This window comes from Dermacentor variabilis, chromosome 1, assembly GCF_050947875.1.
Source record: "Dermacentor variabilis isolate Ectoservices chromosome 1, ASM5094787v1, whole genome shotgun sequence".
Taxonomy (NCBI): Eukaryota; Metazoa; Arthropoda; class Arachnida; order Ixodida; family Ixodidae; genus Dermacentor; species Dermacentor variabilis.
In genome coordinates this window covers 108,439,778-108,456,895 of record NC_134568.1, presented here as the reverse complement: position 1 = coordinate 108,456,895, position 17,118 = coordinate 108,439,778, and the positions used below count along the sequence as shown (strand labels likewise).

Here is a 17,118-nt window from a genome sequence, read left to right as displayed (position 1 = left end):
CCTGTGGTGCTTCCTGATATCGTCTGAGTGTTCGTCAAGCGAAGGCTAAAAAGTAATCGGATTTGGCGGTGACGACGAAAATGAGCATAGCAGTGTAATGAAAGAACTGAAATGCAGATACGAGAGGCCTTGTACGCTTTCCTTCGCGGTTACGCTTTCCTGTATGTGAGCGGCAGCTTTACACGTTTCCACGTGAAGAAGGCTTCATAATGTCCGCTAAAACGCGCATTAAGCGTTTAGTGACTTAATATTTCATAAGCTTGACGCAAATTTGATAATGTGGCAGTTCATTCGGTGCACAATGCAGCCTACCTCGTTTAGGTATCGGCAGCAACCTATGGTTGGCACTGACCTTTCATGACGCATATGTCCACAACTGTTGCTTCATCCAGTAAGAGCCAGTAAGCGAGACACAAACAACGCAGCTTGAAAAACAATAAGCTAGCAACGCATGTTGAAACACATCTTGTATTCAAGCAGCACATTTTAAGAAACTATAGCTTATGCTGGAGTCACGATCGCTTACAGCCGAAAGTGGCCGTTCGACCAGCGCGTACCTTTCTACAGGGCGATTATTTGCTACGTATGACACTTTACCGAAGGTTACCGTTTTCAGCTCGCCACTTTATTTGGTCTAAATTTGGAAATAATTCCTCCTGTGCAGCCTCGATTGAGGTGTCACATTGCCACGAGCACTTCTGCGTCTTTCGGACAAACAAGGCCAGTCACTCAATAACAAGGCCGAGGCAGACGTCGTTTTTGCCTTCTCCTCCTTGAAGCGGCTCTGTGCTTTACTGGTGCTTCGATCCCAGGCGAGGCTGCTCGGTGTCCTTCGCAAGGTCAGAGGCTAATCATCTTGGAGGCTCGTCTTTCGATCGCCGAGATCGATCCAATTACAAAATAGCCAGCTGTGACCAGCTTCGTCACGCGGAACGCGAAATTGCATGCGTTCGATAATGCGTCACCGAGGATTGGGGGTAACTGAAAGGGAAAGAACCTTCCGCACCATCAAACAATGTGGCACCAGATGACGGCTCTGTTCGCGTTTCGCAGTGACGACCACGCATATTAAGTATTTCGACAGAAGCCTGGCAGTCTGACTAAAAGCTTTGCTAGGACATTACTTTCTTTATTCCCATTTTTCTTTTTCTAGTGCCAGTGTCAAAATCGGGGCAGCAAAGCACAGTTTCTGGATTGCTAGAGAGACTTTCTAATGTTGCCTTCATGCTACCGGGAATTCTAAGTGCTCCGCGAATTCCTTAGTCATTTCGCGTGTCTTCTTCCTCCCCCTCCCCCTTTCCTCTTTAGCGATCATAGAAATGAGCGATCAGAGAAAGTGAACGGCCTATCCCACCCGTCTCGTCTGCCCCAAATATTGCGTTAGCTTTGCAGACATTCTGGTCCAACCCTGCAGCGATGAAAAGTAAGCATCGACCCTTTAACCCATGTACTCCTTCATGTCAAGGACACCGGAGGTCGCTGCACGTGACACAGGACAGAATATTATGCAATACTTCTAGTGCAAAGAGTGCTACGCACGGTAGCAGCAATATTAGGACCCAAGAAAGGGCCGAGTGGTGAAAGTTTTCTTATAATTGAACATCTCGGCGTCTTGCATTGGCGTAGTTTGCCTAAAAGCCGCAACTATACTGATGTTCTGTCTCGTGGTCTCGTACCTTCACAGCAGCTTGAGAGAGCTATTTCTGAAGCACACCTTCGAAACTTTCCCTCATCCATCTTACAATAATTTTGCATTTACGTTTTTGGGTATGAATAAACTGAACATGTGCACAGTAAGTCATATGGTGGGAACAAAGGCTACCTATCGATGACGTGGTCGCTGGGTCAAGGTCCTTCATTGCTCTTCACAAATATTTCAGTTCTAATATTCTCTTCCTGTACCGAGGCTCGTTCTCGTTTTGCGATTGCGAGCGCTGGTCACAGCCACACGCCACTACCCGAAATTATTCATGTGGATAGGTAAGTGATCTGCATTGGGTGATTATCTTCGAAGGCACAGGAGCTTCGCGAGTCTTTGTCACCTGATTTTGCGAATTACTATAACGTAAGAACAGCTTCGTGAATATGGACACAGGATACGTATTCGCGCAGCACTTCATATGCGCTAAATCACTTCGTAATAGCACGTGCTCATCAATGATGTAGCGAAAATGTAGCTCCAGACATATAACGGTGTGTGTTCGAAGGTGTACTCGTTGCTATTGTAGCCTTTAACGTTCTAAAACAAGTAAAATACGACTAACTTGCAGTCATGAGTGTCACTCATGTTGCAGTGTCTCCACTGGTCTTTGGAATTGCGTTTCACCAGCAAAGTGGCATGTTGAATACGTGAACTGGCTTATCATGGCCACTAAAATGACGGTGGTTAACGTCATAGTAATGGGTTGCACAAAAATAACTTTTAAAAATATATAAAATTCACAAATAACTTTATAACTAGCGCGCTTGCATAGCTGACTTTAAGCTAAAGCTTGTAGCTCCTCGCGCGCGTTGTGTAGATGAGACTATATTTTAAAAAGTGCAATGCAACTATGTGTAGCGACATGAATTCTGGAGCATTTCACGCATGGTAACAAAACATGAGTGGACAATGAGTGCATCTTTCACGCCATGACACCATTCGGTTATATTCGTGCTAGTGGCGAACAAGCATGGTAATCTGTCGGTGATTATCTTGGCCAGCCCCTTCTAGATAACAGAAGGCCGGTGGGCTTGGAGCCCTGACGTCACGCGGGGAAGCTAAGCCCACGCATTTTATTGCGGGACGCGGACCCCAACAAGCACCGATCTGAGCTGGTATTCACACAACTGCTCCTACGCAGTAGTGTTTCCCTATTAGCCGGCATTCGGGCTCCCGGCTCGCACGATAGCGACAGGCATGATATAAGGACGGTCGCGGCAGCTTAGCCAGTCGCGGAGGCACTCGCATAAGAACAGTGTTCATTAAAGTGTCACAGAGTGAGAGAGCGAAAAAAACAACAATGGAAAGCATGGCGACTAACCAGAAAAAGTCTGGTTTGCTACCCTGTACGGGATAAAAGGGGACAAAAGATGTGATAAGAGGGGAAGGGAGAAAGACGAGTGTAGCAACGGGAATCCGCGCGCAAAATTGAAACGGCACACGTCACCATCACAGGCCATCTCGCAGGCCCGTAGATCGTACGAAGCGAAGGCTTTCGATAGAATAATCGGTCTTCCAATATGACGTAACACTAACCATATCGGTCTTCCACAGACGCGCAACTCGCGTACCCTGGCTACGAAACTACCGCAGCTTGTGTCCTGTCAGCCATAATTCACTGAGCCACAGCATCTAGCCGCCTCGCGCTTCCGGACATATAGAAAGGTTTATCGAGTGTTCCGTAGCGGTTAAGAATAATTATTTTTTAAAAAACCAAGGAAACTGTAAATCGCCGAATTCGAATAAAAATAGTTCGTAACAATAAACAGACTTCTAATTCATTATTTCATGCATATTTACAATCTCCGCCAAGATGGCAAGAGCGACGCACTTGAATCTTCTCTCACAGGAATATAATTCAGATAATTCACCTGACACTACTTTATTCATCCATGAATACCACATGGATGTTGCAAACACGCGTTATATTTTATATATTTACACTTATTCCATGTAAAAAGAAAAAAAAAACTTTGCACACTGCTCGGTACAGTGCACTGTGCAGAGCCTTTGCGGACAACGCTCACGTTTAAACACCTTTTCGCTCACAGCTGTATTTTCCATTGCTCTCGGCTGCTTGGAAAGGTGATGGCTGGGCTGATTGGCTATACATTTTAATGCAGCAGACTGAGTTTCTAAGGACGATGCAACAAGATATCTATGTACCAACCTTTCAACTTGTTGCTTTGTCTAACTAAAGGCATTTGGCGCATGCTGCGAAGACACTGGAGCTATCCGCTGATTGCACAGATAATACTCCAATATTTTGTTTTTCCTTTCTTACTTAATGTATTAAATGTACCACTGTAACGTTGTCTGAATAAACGAAAATGCTGAAAGCTTACTTCGCATCAGCAGTACGACATAAGTTACGTTTTCTCCTAATTGTGACGTATTATATCATACCCTTTGTATCACGCACTACCCTTTAGTTGAAGACGATATGTGCGCTACAGTGGTCGAGAGATAATTCAAAAGGTCTGGCCAACATCGTAAACGCGAGCCAGTTAGCAAACGCACCTTGGACTCGACAAAACTTGAAATCACAACAATTATTGTGCATGCCATTAAGGCACGCTGTTAGTAGGGGAACGAAAGGAGGTAAAAAACAAAGGAGGTATACTAACATTCCAAGAGGTCTTCGAGTTCTGGTTCCTCGTGCGCATGTCCGTTTCCGATGCCATTTGTGTAAGGAGCGGGGGGTTCTGTGGCAGCTGCGTGCATCGGGCCGTGCAAGTTTTTAGCGACACTGCAGTTCACTCCATCTATCAGTACGACACACACGTGCTGTTAGCATTCACATCCTTGCCTGTCAACTCGCCCCTCCCCCTCGTCCTCCTCCTCCCCCAATATCCCGCCTGGCCGGCATGGTGTTATTATTCCATGTCACGAGCACACACAACAATACACAACCGTAACAACGTGCTAGACGACTTAACTGAGCTAGTATAAAAGCATAGGGTCATAAAATGAAAAAGGACAAAGGTGAGGTAGGGGCAGCATGAAACTGCGGGGACGTGATAATAATGTATGAGCTTTCGTTCGTGAAATAGACTCTCCGCTATGTGCTGCTGCTAGTTTATCACACCCAGGACGATACGTTATTCCAGCAGCGCCAAATGCATGCAAACAAGCAGGCTGTGCACGAGGTCGCGGGATCGAATTCCGGCCACGGCGGCCGCATTTCGATGGGGGCGAAATGCAAGAACACCCGTGTACTTAGATTTAGGTGCACGTTAAAGAACCCTAGGTGGTCAAAATTTCCGGAGTCCTCCACTATACGGCGTGCCTCATAATCAGAAAGTGGCTTTGGCACGTAAAACCCCATAATTTAAACAAAAAAGCATAAGACGGTCGACGCCCTGCCCTCTACCCACAGTCCTGTTTTCCACAAGCTTGCTGTAAGTTGCAGTCAGTTTAGGCCCTCTGCACGTCCCGGCAAACGCAGACCTAGAAGAGATTTTCATGTGCCGCCCAATCGTTCATCAGTTCTATGCGCGTGTTGGTATAGTTTAGTTGCAGCGCTTCAAAGACTACATGTATAACGAGGTCCTTATCGTTTCTCGTTTGCACGGGATTAATTCAGTAAAGTTATTAGCAGGACGTGTTCAGATAAGTTCGACCGGGCATGTCCGATGACCATGTTTCATTCAGATGTTAAAAAATATGTTTTGTTGCTTAGTTCTGGCAGAAAAAAAAAGTGTCTTCCCGGCAAAAATATGCAAGTACCCGGTAAGTGACAAGCTCTTCTTGCGTATTCTGCCGAATATAAATTTTTGTTAGCTCCCCCGAAAAAACTGTTCTCTCTACCGCTCTAAAAATATTTGGAAATAAACTGCCGTTAAACAGCAATGATTTTGACTATTTATCACGAAATACCACTCCCATGATGTGGATAAAAATAATTGCGAAAATGGAACATTTCACAATATTGGCCAATGTCCGCATTTATGTTTTTTTTTTTCTCCGCATCTGTGAAGAGCACAGCTTTTAAGCTTTGTCGCTCTGTTGCCACGACTGTTGCTAAAGTTTTAGGTAAATATCTTTGCCATAGTCGATAACAAAACTTTACGAGCAGCGCTCAAGTTCAGGCCATGCTAGCAAATTAGCGGTATTTGCGCGGCGTAAAAGAAAGGAACCTGCGAACACGAGCACGCACGCACCCCGTTTGTCGCAGCGGTGGTGCCGTTTATTTGGTCACATTTCGCGCTTTTTAATTCCAACACATAAATGATGAAGCTTTTTTTCTCATTACATCAAGTCAATAGAATTATTTTAGACTTTTTTTAAATATCGAGGATGGACTCCTTAAAAAAAGTTTTTTTAAATACTGCTAATCTACTAACATGCCTAAACTTGAGCGTTTCCCGTGAAATTTTAGCGCCGACTAGGTCAGAGATATTTATCTCAAATTTTAACGAACGGTCACGGCAACAGTCTTATGAAATTTGAGAACCGTGCTCTTCAGAAATGCGGAGAAAAAAAATCTCGACTTTGGCCATTATTGTGCAATGTTCCGTTTTCACGGCTGCTTCTTTACATCATAGCGGTTATACTTCGTAGCAAATAGTTGACGCGCATAGTAACTCTGTTTTTGGAACCGTAGCCACAACAGTCTTTCTTTGGTAGCTGAGCGAAATTAGGATTCAGCAGAGCTCGCTCTGACCGGGTGCTCCTGTATTTTTTCCGTGAAGACAAGTTTCTTTTTTTCGCAATACTAATATTGATTTCGCGTTCCTTGGCTCTCAGGCAACACAATATAGTTTTTTGATCACAATCAAAAATGGTCACCGGACATACCCGGCCGATCCTATCTTACTAACCTAACCTAACATACTTTCTCGGAGGTTATATATATATAAAACCTCCGAGAGAGCAAGCTCAAATATTTAAATATTGAGAGCCTCATGGTGCACACGTTATGTAACATTTAATATACCAAAAAGCGATAGTAGTAGTAGGGATATATTATACACCTGTGCAAATATAGTGCTGCGTCGCCAGAGCTCTGTTACTTTTATTTAATCCCGCACCAGCAAAACCTATTTCGTGTCCGGGAGCAAAGGTGTCAAAATAAATACAACAGGACATGTAAATTTTTTAATATCAATTAGTGGAGCGGAATGACAACATGAAGTCGTACGGAAAGAAACACTTATGTACGAATATTTTAGACACGCTGCTGCCTCGAGAAATTGCCGTGGTCATTACGATGAAGCGTACGTACGACATTGAGTGCATATACTATTTAATATTGAGAGGCAGCCTTATATCTTCTGGGCACATAATTAAAAATTCTGCTTTAGGGTCATTCGAAGCGTTAAATAAAAAAAAATCATGTGTTTCGTATGAAATTGTTTACATAGTACAGGTGTACTGTAGCTCCTGGCCAGTAATGTATGCAGCAAAGCAAAAGAAAGGGGGGGGGGATAAAGTAGGCACTATTTCTTCATCCCTGAAGGTCGCAGGTTTGCTTCATCACACAACCATACTTACCAATTGATTGATTGATTGATTGATTGATTGATTGATTGATTGATTGATTGATTGATTGATTGATGATTGATTGATTGCGGACTGACCGCGCACTTGGTGAAGCAGTGAGGAAAGGTCTCATCATTTATTTAATGCCGCAAACTGTGCGCACTTTGCGGGATATTTTCTCTCTCTCTCCTTAACTTTCTCTCTCTCTCCTTAACTAGGCAATAATCTGATCCGCCTATAGAGCGCAACTGAGATTTGCTCTACGTGTACGCCCGTATACCATGCTACTCTCGACTATTGCGATCACAGATGCACGCCAACGTGTCTCCAGCCCTTCGCGACTCTCACCTGGTATCGGACGGTGAGCGTCGGCCACAGGCGCTGTCACGGGATGCAGCGGTGTCATGCCACCGAATGGCGAAGTCGTCTTCGCTGACTGTCAGGTGAGCAAACGGTAACAGCGGCGTCAGTTCCAAGGAGCGAATTCTTGCTGTGTCCTTTTGTTTTGTTATTGCTGCATTTTTGTTGCAACTTTTCTGAATGCCAAATATTGGACTCCCTCCTCTGGAGTAAACCCACATTTTCTCGCAGATGATTACATTGCGCTAATTACGTGTTAGCTTAAGTAGACAGGCGTGCATTACCAACTCTCCCTCAATTGCAGCCGTTCTAAAAATCATTAGAACGGCTGCAGGAAAAGAAGGGTACAGAAGAAGAAAAAGGGAGTTTAGCTGAAAGACTTCGCTGTGAGAAGGCACATAAGTGGAGCTAAGACAAAAATGGAAACGTTTGAAAACAGGGGCGCTGTAACGTAAAGCTATTCCAAACTTTTCTATTCCAATTCTGCAATCAGCCCTCCGCGATTGGTCAAAAACTTTTTGGACCAACCCCTCTTCGCTTGTCTGTCACGCGACGTCACCAAAACCACGATATTTCCCCTTCTGATATGGCGTATACACACTGATTATGCATGTTTGGACCGAACAAAAGAAAAATGGTTCTTTCTCATTCGACGTCTTTTCGCCACTAGCCCTCGGCTATTGGTCAAAAGATTTCGGGCTGCAACCATTTCACCTGCCTGTCACGCGACTTCACAAAACCGCGAAAGCTCATCGCGTCAAAGGGACGTGTACGCGTTAAAGATGCATTAATATGCCGAATAAAACTGAATTTTTTTCTGAATAGCCGCAGGCTGCCCCGTTCCGAAAGGAATAAAAAATGGCTGCCGCCAATCACTCAGCCACTGGCTACTCGCACCTGCCGGAGAGCCTGGGTTTATTTGCTTATAATAAACCTTTCTGCGTGGCTGTGTAACGTTTTCGAGCATTTTCGACACGTTTACGACCTCGCTCTGCCAATTCTTCTCCGCTGAGGATCCGTTTTAGCGGCATTTCTAACTTTCTGTTGCATGCCGCCGCGATTTTCTACCAGCCACAGCATGCTCAGTAAGGGAAAGCGGATCAATCACACACCCCGGCACCATCCTATTCATACGGTTGTATAACTTCAGTGCGCTGGCTCGGCCCTATAGAAACCCTCTCCACTTGAGCGTGCCCCTCCCGTCCTGGCAGCCAATTACAAACTAAAAACCGCTCAATGTAGCCAATGTTATTCGTTTTGAAAGCAAAGTGACGTCCTATAAACTAGAGGGCGTTTGATTGGGCTGTTGAAGCAACCCTGCGGGTCACCGCCCGATGCTTACGTCGGCCGCTACGGAAATTTGACGTCAGGAGGTTGGAATGAAAACACATTGGAATGGTGTTACGTTATAGGGCCCCAGGCGAACTTCATTCATGTCGCAAGAGTCAGAGTTAGTTTGGTTGTTCGTGCTTTTAGGTGACGATAAATATTAAGTGATAGCCGATACATTTGTTTATAATATATTGTTCGCTTAGGCAATTCGAAGAGTAATCGAGTCAAGACCTTTAAGGAAGGTCTTTACGCATAAATATGGCCCACAGGAATGTAATTGCGGTTGTGCACTAGCTTGTGCATCGATTAATGTCATGCGTTTCTTATCTCTGTATGTTGTAGGGATCTACAATCATGCCGTAATAAAAAGCGAACCCGACAAGACAAGAATAGAAGGCGTATTTTCTTTACCACATTTGCCAGTGTCTGTGTCGTACAGGTGCTGTTCAGTCATAAGGGCTTAGTTTTTGTGCTATAGCACATTTCGCGTGTTATTACGGTGTAATAGCACTGGCATTACTGCATCTCGGGTCATTCCGTAATAAGGCTTTCCGTTTCGTTCAAGTACTTTGAACATATCGCGGCTCATGTGTGCTGATTTTCAGTAGGGAATAGAATTAAGACCGCGATACTCTCTGTCCTGCAACCAAAAAGGCTGCAATCACGTACACGGGTTTACTCCCTCTTTCCATTGCAACATGTTCTAGAACAGGAAAATCCTTGCCAGTCATTCGCAATGTTTTAAGGTCTGCTAAACAGTTTGTTATTGGCCGAATTATCTAATGTATTCCTTTTCCAAAGCGAAGCTTTCTTTGCCTTTTCCTTCGACTTTCCCACTGCTGCTGCCGCTGCTGCTGCTGCTGTGGCTGCTGTGGCGGCTGTTGTACGCCACACCACGTCGGGGCAAGTTCAGAGCTTGCATATACATGGAAGGAGCGTGGCAGGAAGAAAAGAGACGCGAAGAACTCGTTTGGATTTCACCGCGTCGAATGAGCGCAATGCCCTCTGGAGCTGGAGCTCCCGGGTCGTCGCCACATTACCCTCTTCACAGCTGCAAATATCCGTGACCTCCGCCCCCCCCGCGAGCCCTTCGGCCAACGTGCAAGTCCAGAGGGAAGCTAGACAGAATGGAAGACCGGAGGGGAGAGAGGAGGCATAGAATGGGTAGAACCGACGAAGTCGCGAAACGAGTGAATGCAGCCTTGCCACTCTTCGCTCTCAGTTCCCATACAAATTACATACTCTTCCAGCCATACTCTTCGCTCGCAGTTCCCAGACAAGTTACGCAGGGCGTGCAGAAGCACAGCCGCATTAATTAAAGCACGCTGCATGGTCTGGGTGACACCACGGAAGTGGTCGTACGTCAAATGAACACTTCCGTGCTCGCCGCCATAGCTTTGCAGCTATGGCATTGCTCGAGGTCGCGGATTTGACCGAGACAGCCGCAGAAATAAAAAATGCTCGCACACTTTGATTTAGGGGCACGTTAAAGAACACCACGGTGCCAAAATTAATGCGGAATACGCCACTACGGCCTGCTTCATAATCCGATTGTGGTTTTGGCATGTACAGCCCCATAATCCAATGACCTCCCTGCCTTTCCTGTCCTTGCTTTCTCTCTCTGTCAGGTTTAACGCTCCTGCCATGATGTGATGTGCCATCTGAGGCAATGACAATGCTCAACCCTCTCAGAGGTTATGAAATATGGCGCCCAACAACGCCTCAAGCAAACACCTCTCCCTTTGTGTTTTGCGTACTATGGAGACAAACAGCAGTGGTGCACGCAAGGTAACGTTTAACATGAACTCACCCCTCTTGTGCTGGACAAAACGTTGAAGAAATTAAACATTTGCCGTCAACATCGCCGCTAATTATCGTCAGTAAAAGCAAACAGCACAGAAAGCTTCGCCTAGATCGATTCCCACAGGGCGTGGGATCTGCATAATATTTTTGTTTCTTTTTTCTTATTCATTTTGCGTCTTATTGCGTACAGATTACGTTTGTTTTTCTTAAGCGTACAGATAATCTCTTTCTGGCTTAGGATGTTCACCATGCTGTTCAAAAAAGTGAAAGTAAGATGCGAAGGCCGCTAATAAATCGAGTTTACGTGCACCCCAGTTGTTTTCAATGCATATCCAGCACAGTAGTACGATGCGCGATGAAGGCATCGCGATAGGCCGGCGTAGTGCTCGCGTTAGCGAACTCTGCTAAGTATAGGTGCGAAAATGGCGCAGAAAGTTATAGCACAGCAGGCGACGAACGCCGGTCGCATCCCGTGTCACCTCGGTGTGTTGTTTTCGTTGCCTCTCAGTGTAATTCGCCAATACGAGCTACCACGACTTAGCTTACTTATGTTGCTTTATTTAGCCAGTATGCAGGAGTGAAAAAGCCCACTTTCAATGCTAACGAAAGTAAAATATACACCTCGGCCGTTCCTTCAACGTGTAGTACAAATCAAGTAAACTGAACCCTCATGCCATAAAGCATCATTCAAGTAATTTACTATTAAAGTTAACTTGTTCGCCTCATTTTCTTTTGCGTGTGTGTGTGTGTGTGTGTGTGTGTGTGTGTGTGTGTGTGTGTGTGTGTGTGTGTGTGCGTGTGCGTGTGCGTGTGTGTGTGCGTGTGTGTGTTTGTGTGTGTGTGTGTGTGTGTGTGTGTGTGTGTGTGTGTGTGTGTGTGTGTGTGTGTGTGTGTGTGTGTGTGTGTGTGTGTGTGTGTGTGTGTGTGTGTGTGTGTGTGTGTGTGTGTGTGTGTGTCGCAAGAAGATAAAGGATGTAGCTCGAGGTATATATCATAACCTGCCTCAAGCAGGAAAGCTTTTGTTGTCTCTGTTTCACCACTTGTTGTGCAAGGTCGTAAGTGAGTTGGCTCTCACTCGAAACGCCTTACCTGCGGAGTCTGCGGCTTAGAACCCGCCATGGGCGAATGCGTTGACGCCGGGCGGAAATCGGACCGCTGTCCAGGGAACAACAGAAGTGCCGCAGAAAAAAAGAGACCAAAGCGACAAACTCAGCAAGATGCAGGGGTGTTCAAATGTGCAAGTGAACACAGCTCGCATGCAGCTCATCACACTCCGCGTCAAGCGTTGCTGTTGCAAATCACGCCATACTACATGGAAGCTCGTGTATAGTACACATGCAGTATAGGTCCGGCTCCAATAGATTCTAAGTTTGCATAATTCCTTTCTGATTCTTGCGTCTCACGAATATTTTTACCGAGACGCATAGTAATTCTTTCAAAGTTAAAGGTCATGCGGTCTACTCCAAGACTGTCGCAGAAATTGATCATTTGTTAGCTACACACTCGCGTTTTATTATTTTTTATTCGATTTAATAGTCTTTTTTATATATCCTGAGTAGGTAGGTTGTTAGCGCTGCACGCCAGAAGTCGTTAAGTATCTTTTTAGTCGATCATGCATGCGTACCTTGTGTGCAATAGGCACAATATAAAAGCATTATTCGTCTCTTGAGGTCGAGAATGGCAGGGCTGCCTGACGGCCGGTTTGCGGTTAAAACGACTAGACAAATAGTACCTGACTGTGTGAACGAAGTTGTTCTACTGCCATTCATTTTATCCGCAGACCACCCATGTCTACGTACAGGCAAGCGGGCCAACACCCGGTGACGCGGCTTGAGTTCTAGCAGCGAGGCTAAGTGCTGGGCGAGCTGTTACCGTGGTCAACTACAATACAGACCAGTGCAAGAAACGCATGCTCGAGAAAGAACAAGTAGACAGGACCGACTGCTGGACTGACAACTGACCTCTCTCATTGACATAAATCTGCAAAGTTTCACTAACCGTCGCGCCAGCACGTAGCAACACTATAACCACCTCAAGTTGCAAACATTATCATTCAACCTTACTATCACACTCTTAGTTTTCGTATCTAGCGTATCTAGAAACTTAAGTGTGGTAGTAAGATTGAGTGACAATGCTTGTAACTCGTGGTGTTTATAGTGTTATTTTGTAATGGCCGAGGGTGGGATATGTGCTTGTTGGTCGGTCATTGAAAGGTATCTGTATAGAGCAACAAAACAAGGACACAAGAATAAACGAAGGCGAAGACAAGCGCTTGGCTTCGTCTTCGTTTCTTCTTGTGTCCTAGTTTTGTTGCGCTATACAGATACCTTTCGATGATTTGTAATGCGGCATGTGCTTGGTGCCACCTCGCGGGTTTATGTCAGCAATAATATTCTGTTGTTAGTCCAGCAATCGCCTTGTGCGCTCCTTGTTTCTTGTGCATGTGTTTCTTTCGCTTTTTTTCATCTCAGTTGGCTTGAGTTTTGTTGCAGCAATGGTAAGCTGTGAAGCATGCATTTTCTTTGTACTTCATGAGAATGCCAACACACGCAGCGTGGAGGAACAGTACATAGTAGACTCATAATAGGACAGGTCGATCTCGACATATACATACACCCATTTATACATACGCAACAAATGTACGCATGGGAAGGTGTGGTGCAGAACTGAAGAATAAGGTTTATTTTTGCCGGTAAAGAGGGCAAAAAAATGTGGCCACACATTGGCCACAGATGGCTCCTTGCCAGAGATTGCGGACAGCGTATGATTCAGTTGAAGTCCTTAGCATGTCAGGCGAACAGCCAGGTAACACCTCCAGCATATCGTTAAAGCTTGTATCTCTCTCTCTCTTTTATTTCGAAGAAAAAAATAAGCTCAGCTTCTGTTTCATTGAAATATCCTGACATTGCAAAACAATTATAATAACGGGTTAATTTCGCCGAAGCGCAGCACGAATTGACTTTGCGGTTACTAGCAATCATCCCTCTTTTTCTTTTCATTCTGTACCCCGTATATTAGGACAGCCTTCACACAGAATTGAAGCTACGCTTAGCCCCCGCGATCTTCTTAAGCAAGGAAAACCTGCACTTTGTAAGTGTAGTCTTGGCTTATGGGCATGGTCTACTGAACGAAAAGCGCAGCACTCAGCCATTAGCAAAGCAGCACGATAAGCGTACTGCCCCTTTCTTATTTCATTTCTTCCTTTCTTTTCTTTTTTTGCAACCCAACCATATCTGGTGGCGCCGCTAACTTCCTTATACCGCCGCACATTTCAGCATCAACACATACGTAGCCATCACGATTATGCTCTACAAACAGCACGCGAAATTCAGCGCTAGCCGAGACTCGGCGCAGCGCACTGCGCACACACGCGGCAGAGGAATCGGCCGAATGTGAAAAGGGAATAAGGACAAAGGGCCGGAAGCTCTATACGGGGTTAGGTTCAAGCATACAGTAATACGTCATCAGTCCCGGGCCAAGCAGCAAGAAGCACCGCGTCGAAGCACACACGCTCTGAAAGCCGTGCACACTACGACTACTGAGTACGAGCTCCCAGACCACGAAGCGCCGCCTATAGCCGCGTGCAGCCCGAGGGCGCGCCTGTGCCGAGACACCGCGCGCTGCAACATCGCGACCAGAGACACATTCTCGTGAGGCCGTGAGGAGCGTTAAGAGCGAGGCATTTCCAGCCGCTCATCCCGTCGTGCATCTGTTACACGGTTAGTCTTCTTATTCGTGCACGTGACGACGACAAGAGAGTAAACAGAACCCAAGATGGCCAGAGTGGATTTCGTTGACTTGTTTGGCACTTTATTTGAAAAGCATTTCATCACACGATGGACAACACAGCGAAAATGACGTTCTTAACACTCCTCTTTGGGTATCGTAGTGCGGTCCACCAAATTATTGCTGTATACACAAATATAAAGTATCGCGAAATCACGAAGCTTGTACCAGGCAAAAGGTTCCGCGACAACACTGGGATAGAAGACTGGACGCGGCCAACAATGCCGAACGAGCAGAACAGTTATACACGAGGCAGACGATACACGGCAGCCGAACTCAACCTTACTAAAAAAAAGGAAAGAAAGAAAAAAGAGTCGATGGACTTGCTTTTTTCTAGAGCACGTTTTTTTCCACATGCGTCTCGAGTAGCTGCTTAACAATCAGCATAGAAGACGAACTGTGATCGCGTGTTTCTCATACTACCTCCCAACTCACTTTACAATACAAAAACCCTGACAATCGTTAACAATTGGAGTACCACAGTATGACTGCAAAGAAGCTTCAAGAGGGTTTGAAAAAAAAAGCTGCCGTTGCTCTCTATAGAGCGACCACGAACACTCACCACTCTACCGCACTCGTAGGATCACTAACGAGGTAAACAAAAACATTAACGTTTGAGTATTTTGCAGGTACTCTTTTTGACACTCAGCATTGCAATATCCTGAGAAAAATGCAAACACCTTACATTCGACTAGCTTATTGCGTTTGGTAGAGCATCATTATTTCTACTAAAAATATGAAAAAGCATTATCACACATATCGCCTAAATACCTAAAAGAGACACATGTGAGGCATGTAGACGCTAACATCACATAAGTTTGACAGGAAAGAAATGTGCTTAGAAAACGGCAAAATAGCCCTTAGAAACGATCGCTGAATGCGCTTTGTGGGTCAGGCACCTATATTCTCGAAACTATTTCAAACACACTCATATGCGTACGGATACAGTGGGGACAAACTTCCTTTGTCAGTCACAGACAGCAGCAATGGCTCTTGCCTTGTCCCGTAGCTCGTTACTTTTCCTTGCAGACACACGCCGAGACCCAACATCAGCGAACGCAAGCACACTCACAACCCTCTAAGCATTATGTGCAGAATACCACGGCATGCTTTCAATTTCTACACAGTCTGTACAAACAGTTGCCACAATAAAAAAAAAAAGTAAAAAATGGAGAGTGCTCTCGAGGCATATCGGCTCACCGCAAGGTCTACCAGAGACTGATTTTCATGGGCGCCTCATATCAGAACTAAATTATCGCCATCTCGAATCATGTACTAGTAGAAATTCAGCACCCGAGTTTGAGTTATATGCCGCCCGATTTGCAGCCATACGCCAGACAGGTGACGAGAAAAAAGAAAGCTAGCTATTGCAAGCACTGCCAGCACAAATACGTTGATGTCCGAGGACGAATAGAGAAAAGCAGAAGCGTCCTCCCAAAAAACATAGAGGTCGGCACAAGAAGATTAGCTAGCCACACAAAAACTGCTCTGTCACGCTGCTCTGTCATCCATATTACGATGGCCCGCCGCGGTGAACGCCACCAGGCGCAGCATAGCGCACAGTGTACACCGACACAAAGGGCAGACGACCCGCGAGCATCGCTAAGCTCCACGTCACACCGTGAAGGCCGTATAGCTTGCCCGGTCGCGTGACGGGGCTGCGCTCGAGACGCGAGTCCTGCACCGCGCAGGGCTTGGCTTCCCGTCGATGCGAGCGGAAGCGGCGCGTGCCGGCGCGAGCCCCTAGTTCTGGAAGACTTTGCGGAGGTTACTCACGCCCATGGCAACGGGGGAGTCATAGCAGATGCCGGGGCTGTCGGGTGGCGGCGGCGGCTGGTCGGCCAGCGGAGCGGCCGCTACCGGCGAGTGCGCGGCGGGCGCCGCCTGGCTCGGCGTGTACGGAGCGGCCGGCGTGAACTTGGGCGCCGGCGGCGTGTACATCGGGGAGGAGGCTCCGGCGGGAGCCCTCGGGGCTACGGCCACCGGGGCCGGTGCGGGGGCCGGTGCGGGGGCCAGCGGCACTCCCTGCGGGATGTGGCCGCCCCTGGGAAGATGCAGCAGGGACGGTTCCGTCAGGGCGCTTGTTCACGCATAGAGAAAGCTTAAAGGGACACTAAAGAGAAAAATGATCTCATCCGTGTGATTAAGAATACCGTAAATCACTCGCCTACGATACCAAAGAAAAAGCCAATCTTACCATGCCACTCTTACCATGAGCAGAGGCTTCGTAAGCCAGAAAAGCGCTTAAGAACGAAAGAATATAGTTGCGACGCCGCCTTGAATTTCTCGCACCAGTTCGCAGTTCCGGCATAGATATGACGGCGTCTTCTAGAGACTATAGGTGATTCTCTATCCGTAAAAACGGACTACATTGTATTTCAAATGAAATAAAGATAGCACCAGGCCGGTTTCGCGAACGTTTGCTCAGCTAACGAGGCCTTAATATGATAAAGTACTTTGAAATGGGTGAAGTCACCCTCATGCACCGGCGTCGGGATTTCTGCGCAAATTTTTGAAGAAATGAAACTTCGACCTTCATTCTGGCTTCTAATAGCAAGCCCATAATTGCGAAATTAGCGAAAATAGCGTTCTTAAAGTGCACTGTCACGCTCTAAAGAGATCTATGTATTTTTTTCTTTTTTTGTGTCTCT

General features: G+C 46.2%; 1 protein-coding gene across 5 annotated transcripts in view; it reads right to left on the bottom strand.

Annotated features, from left to right (window-relative positions):
* Zasp52 (Z band alternatively spliced PDZ-motif protein 52) overlaps positions 1–17,118 on the bottom strand; it is a 114,953-nt gene that overhangs the window by 15,963 nt on the left and 81,872 nt on the right. For 4 of the 5 annotated variants that reach the window (XM_075692795.1, XM_075692802.1, XM_075692821.1 and 1 more), the window contains exons 9-11: positions 16,244–16,511; positions 11,771–11,836; positions 7,535–7,622 (exon numbers count right to left, since the gene is read on the bottom strand). In XM_075692795.1, coding sequence (XP_075548910.1) covers positions 7,535–7,622; positions 11,771–11,836; positions 16,244–16,511 — 422 coding nt within the window. Of the gene's footprint in view, positions 1–4,329; positions 4,417–7,534; positions 7,623–11,770; positions 11,837–16,243; positions 16,512–17,118 lie in introns of all 5 variants that reach the window. The other variant, XM_075692812.1, reaches the window with a different exon arrangement.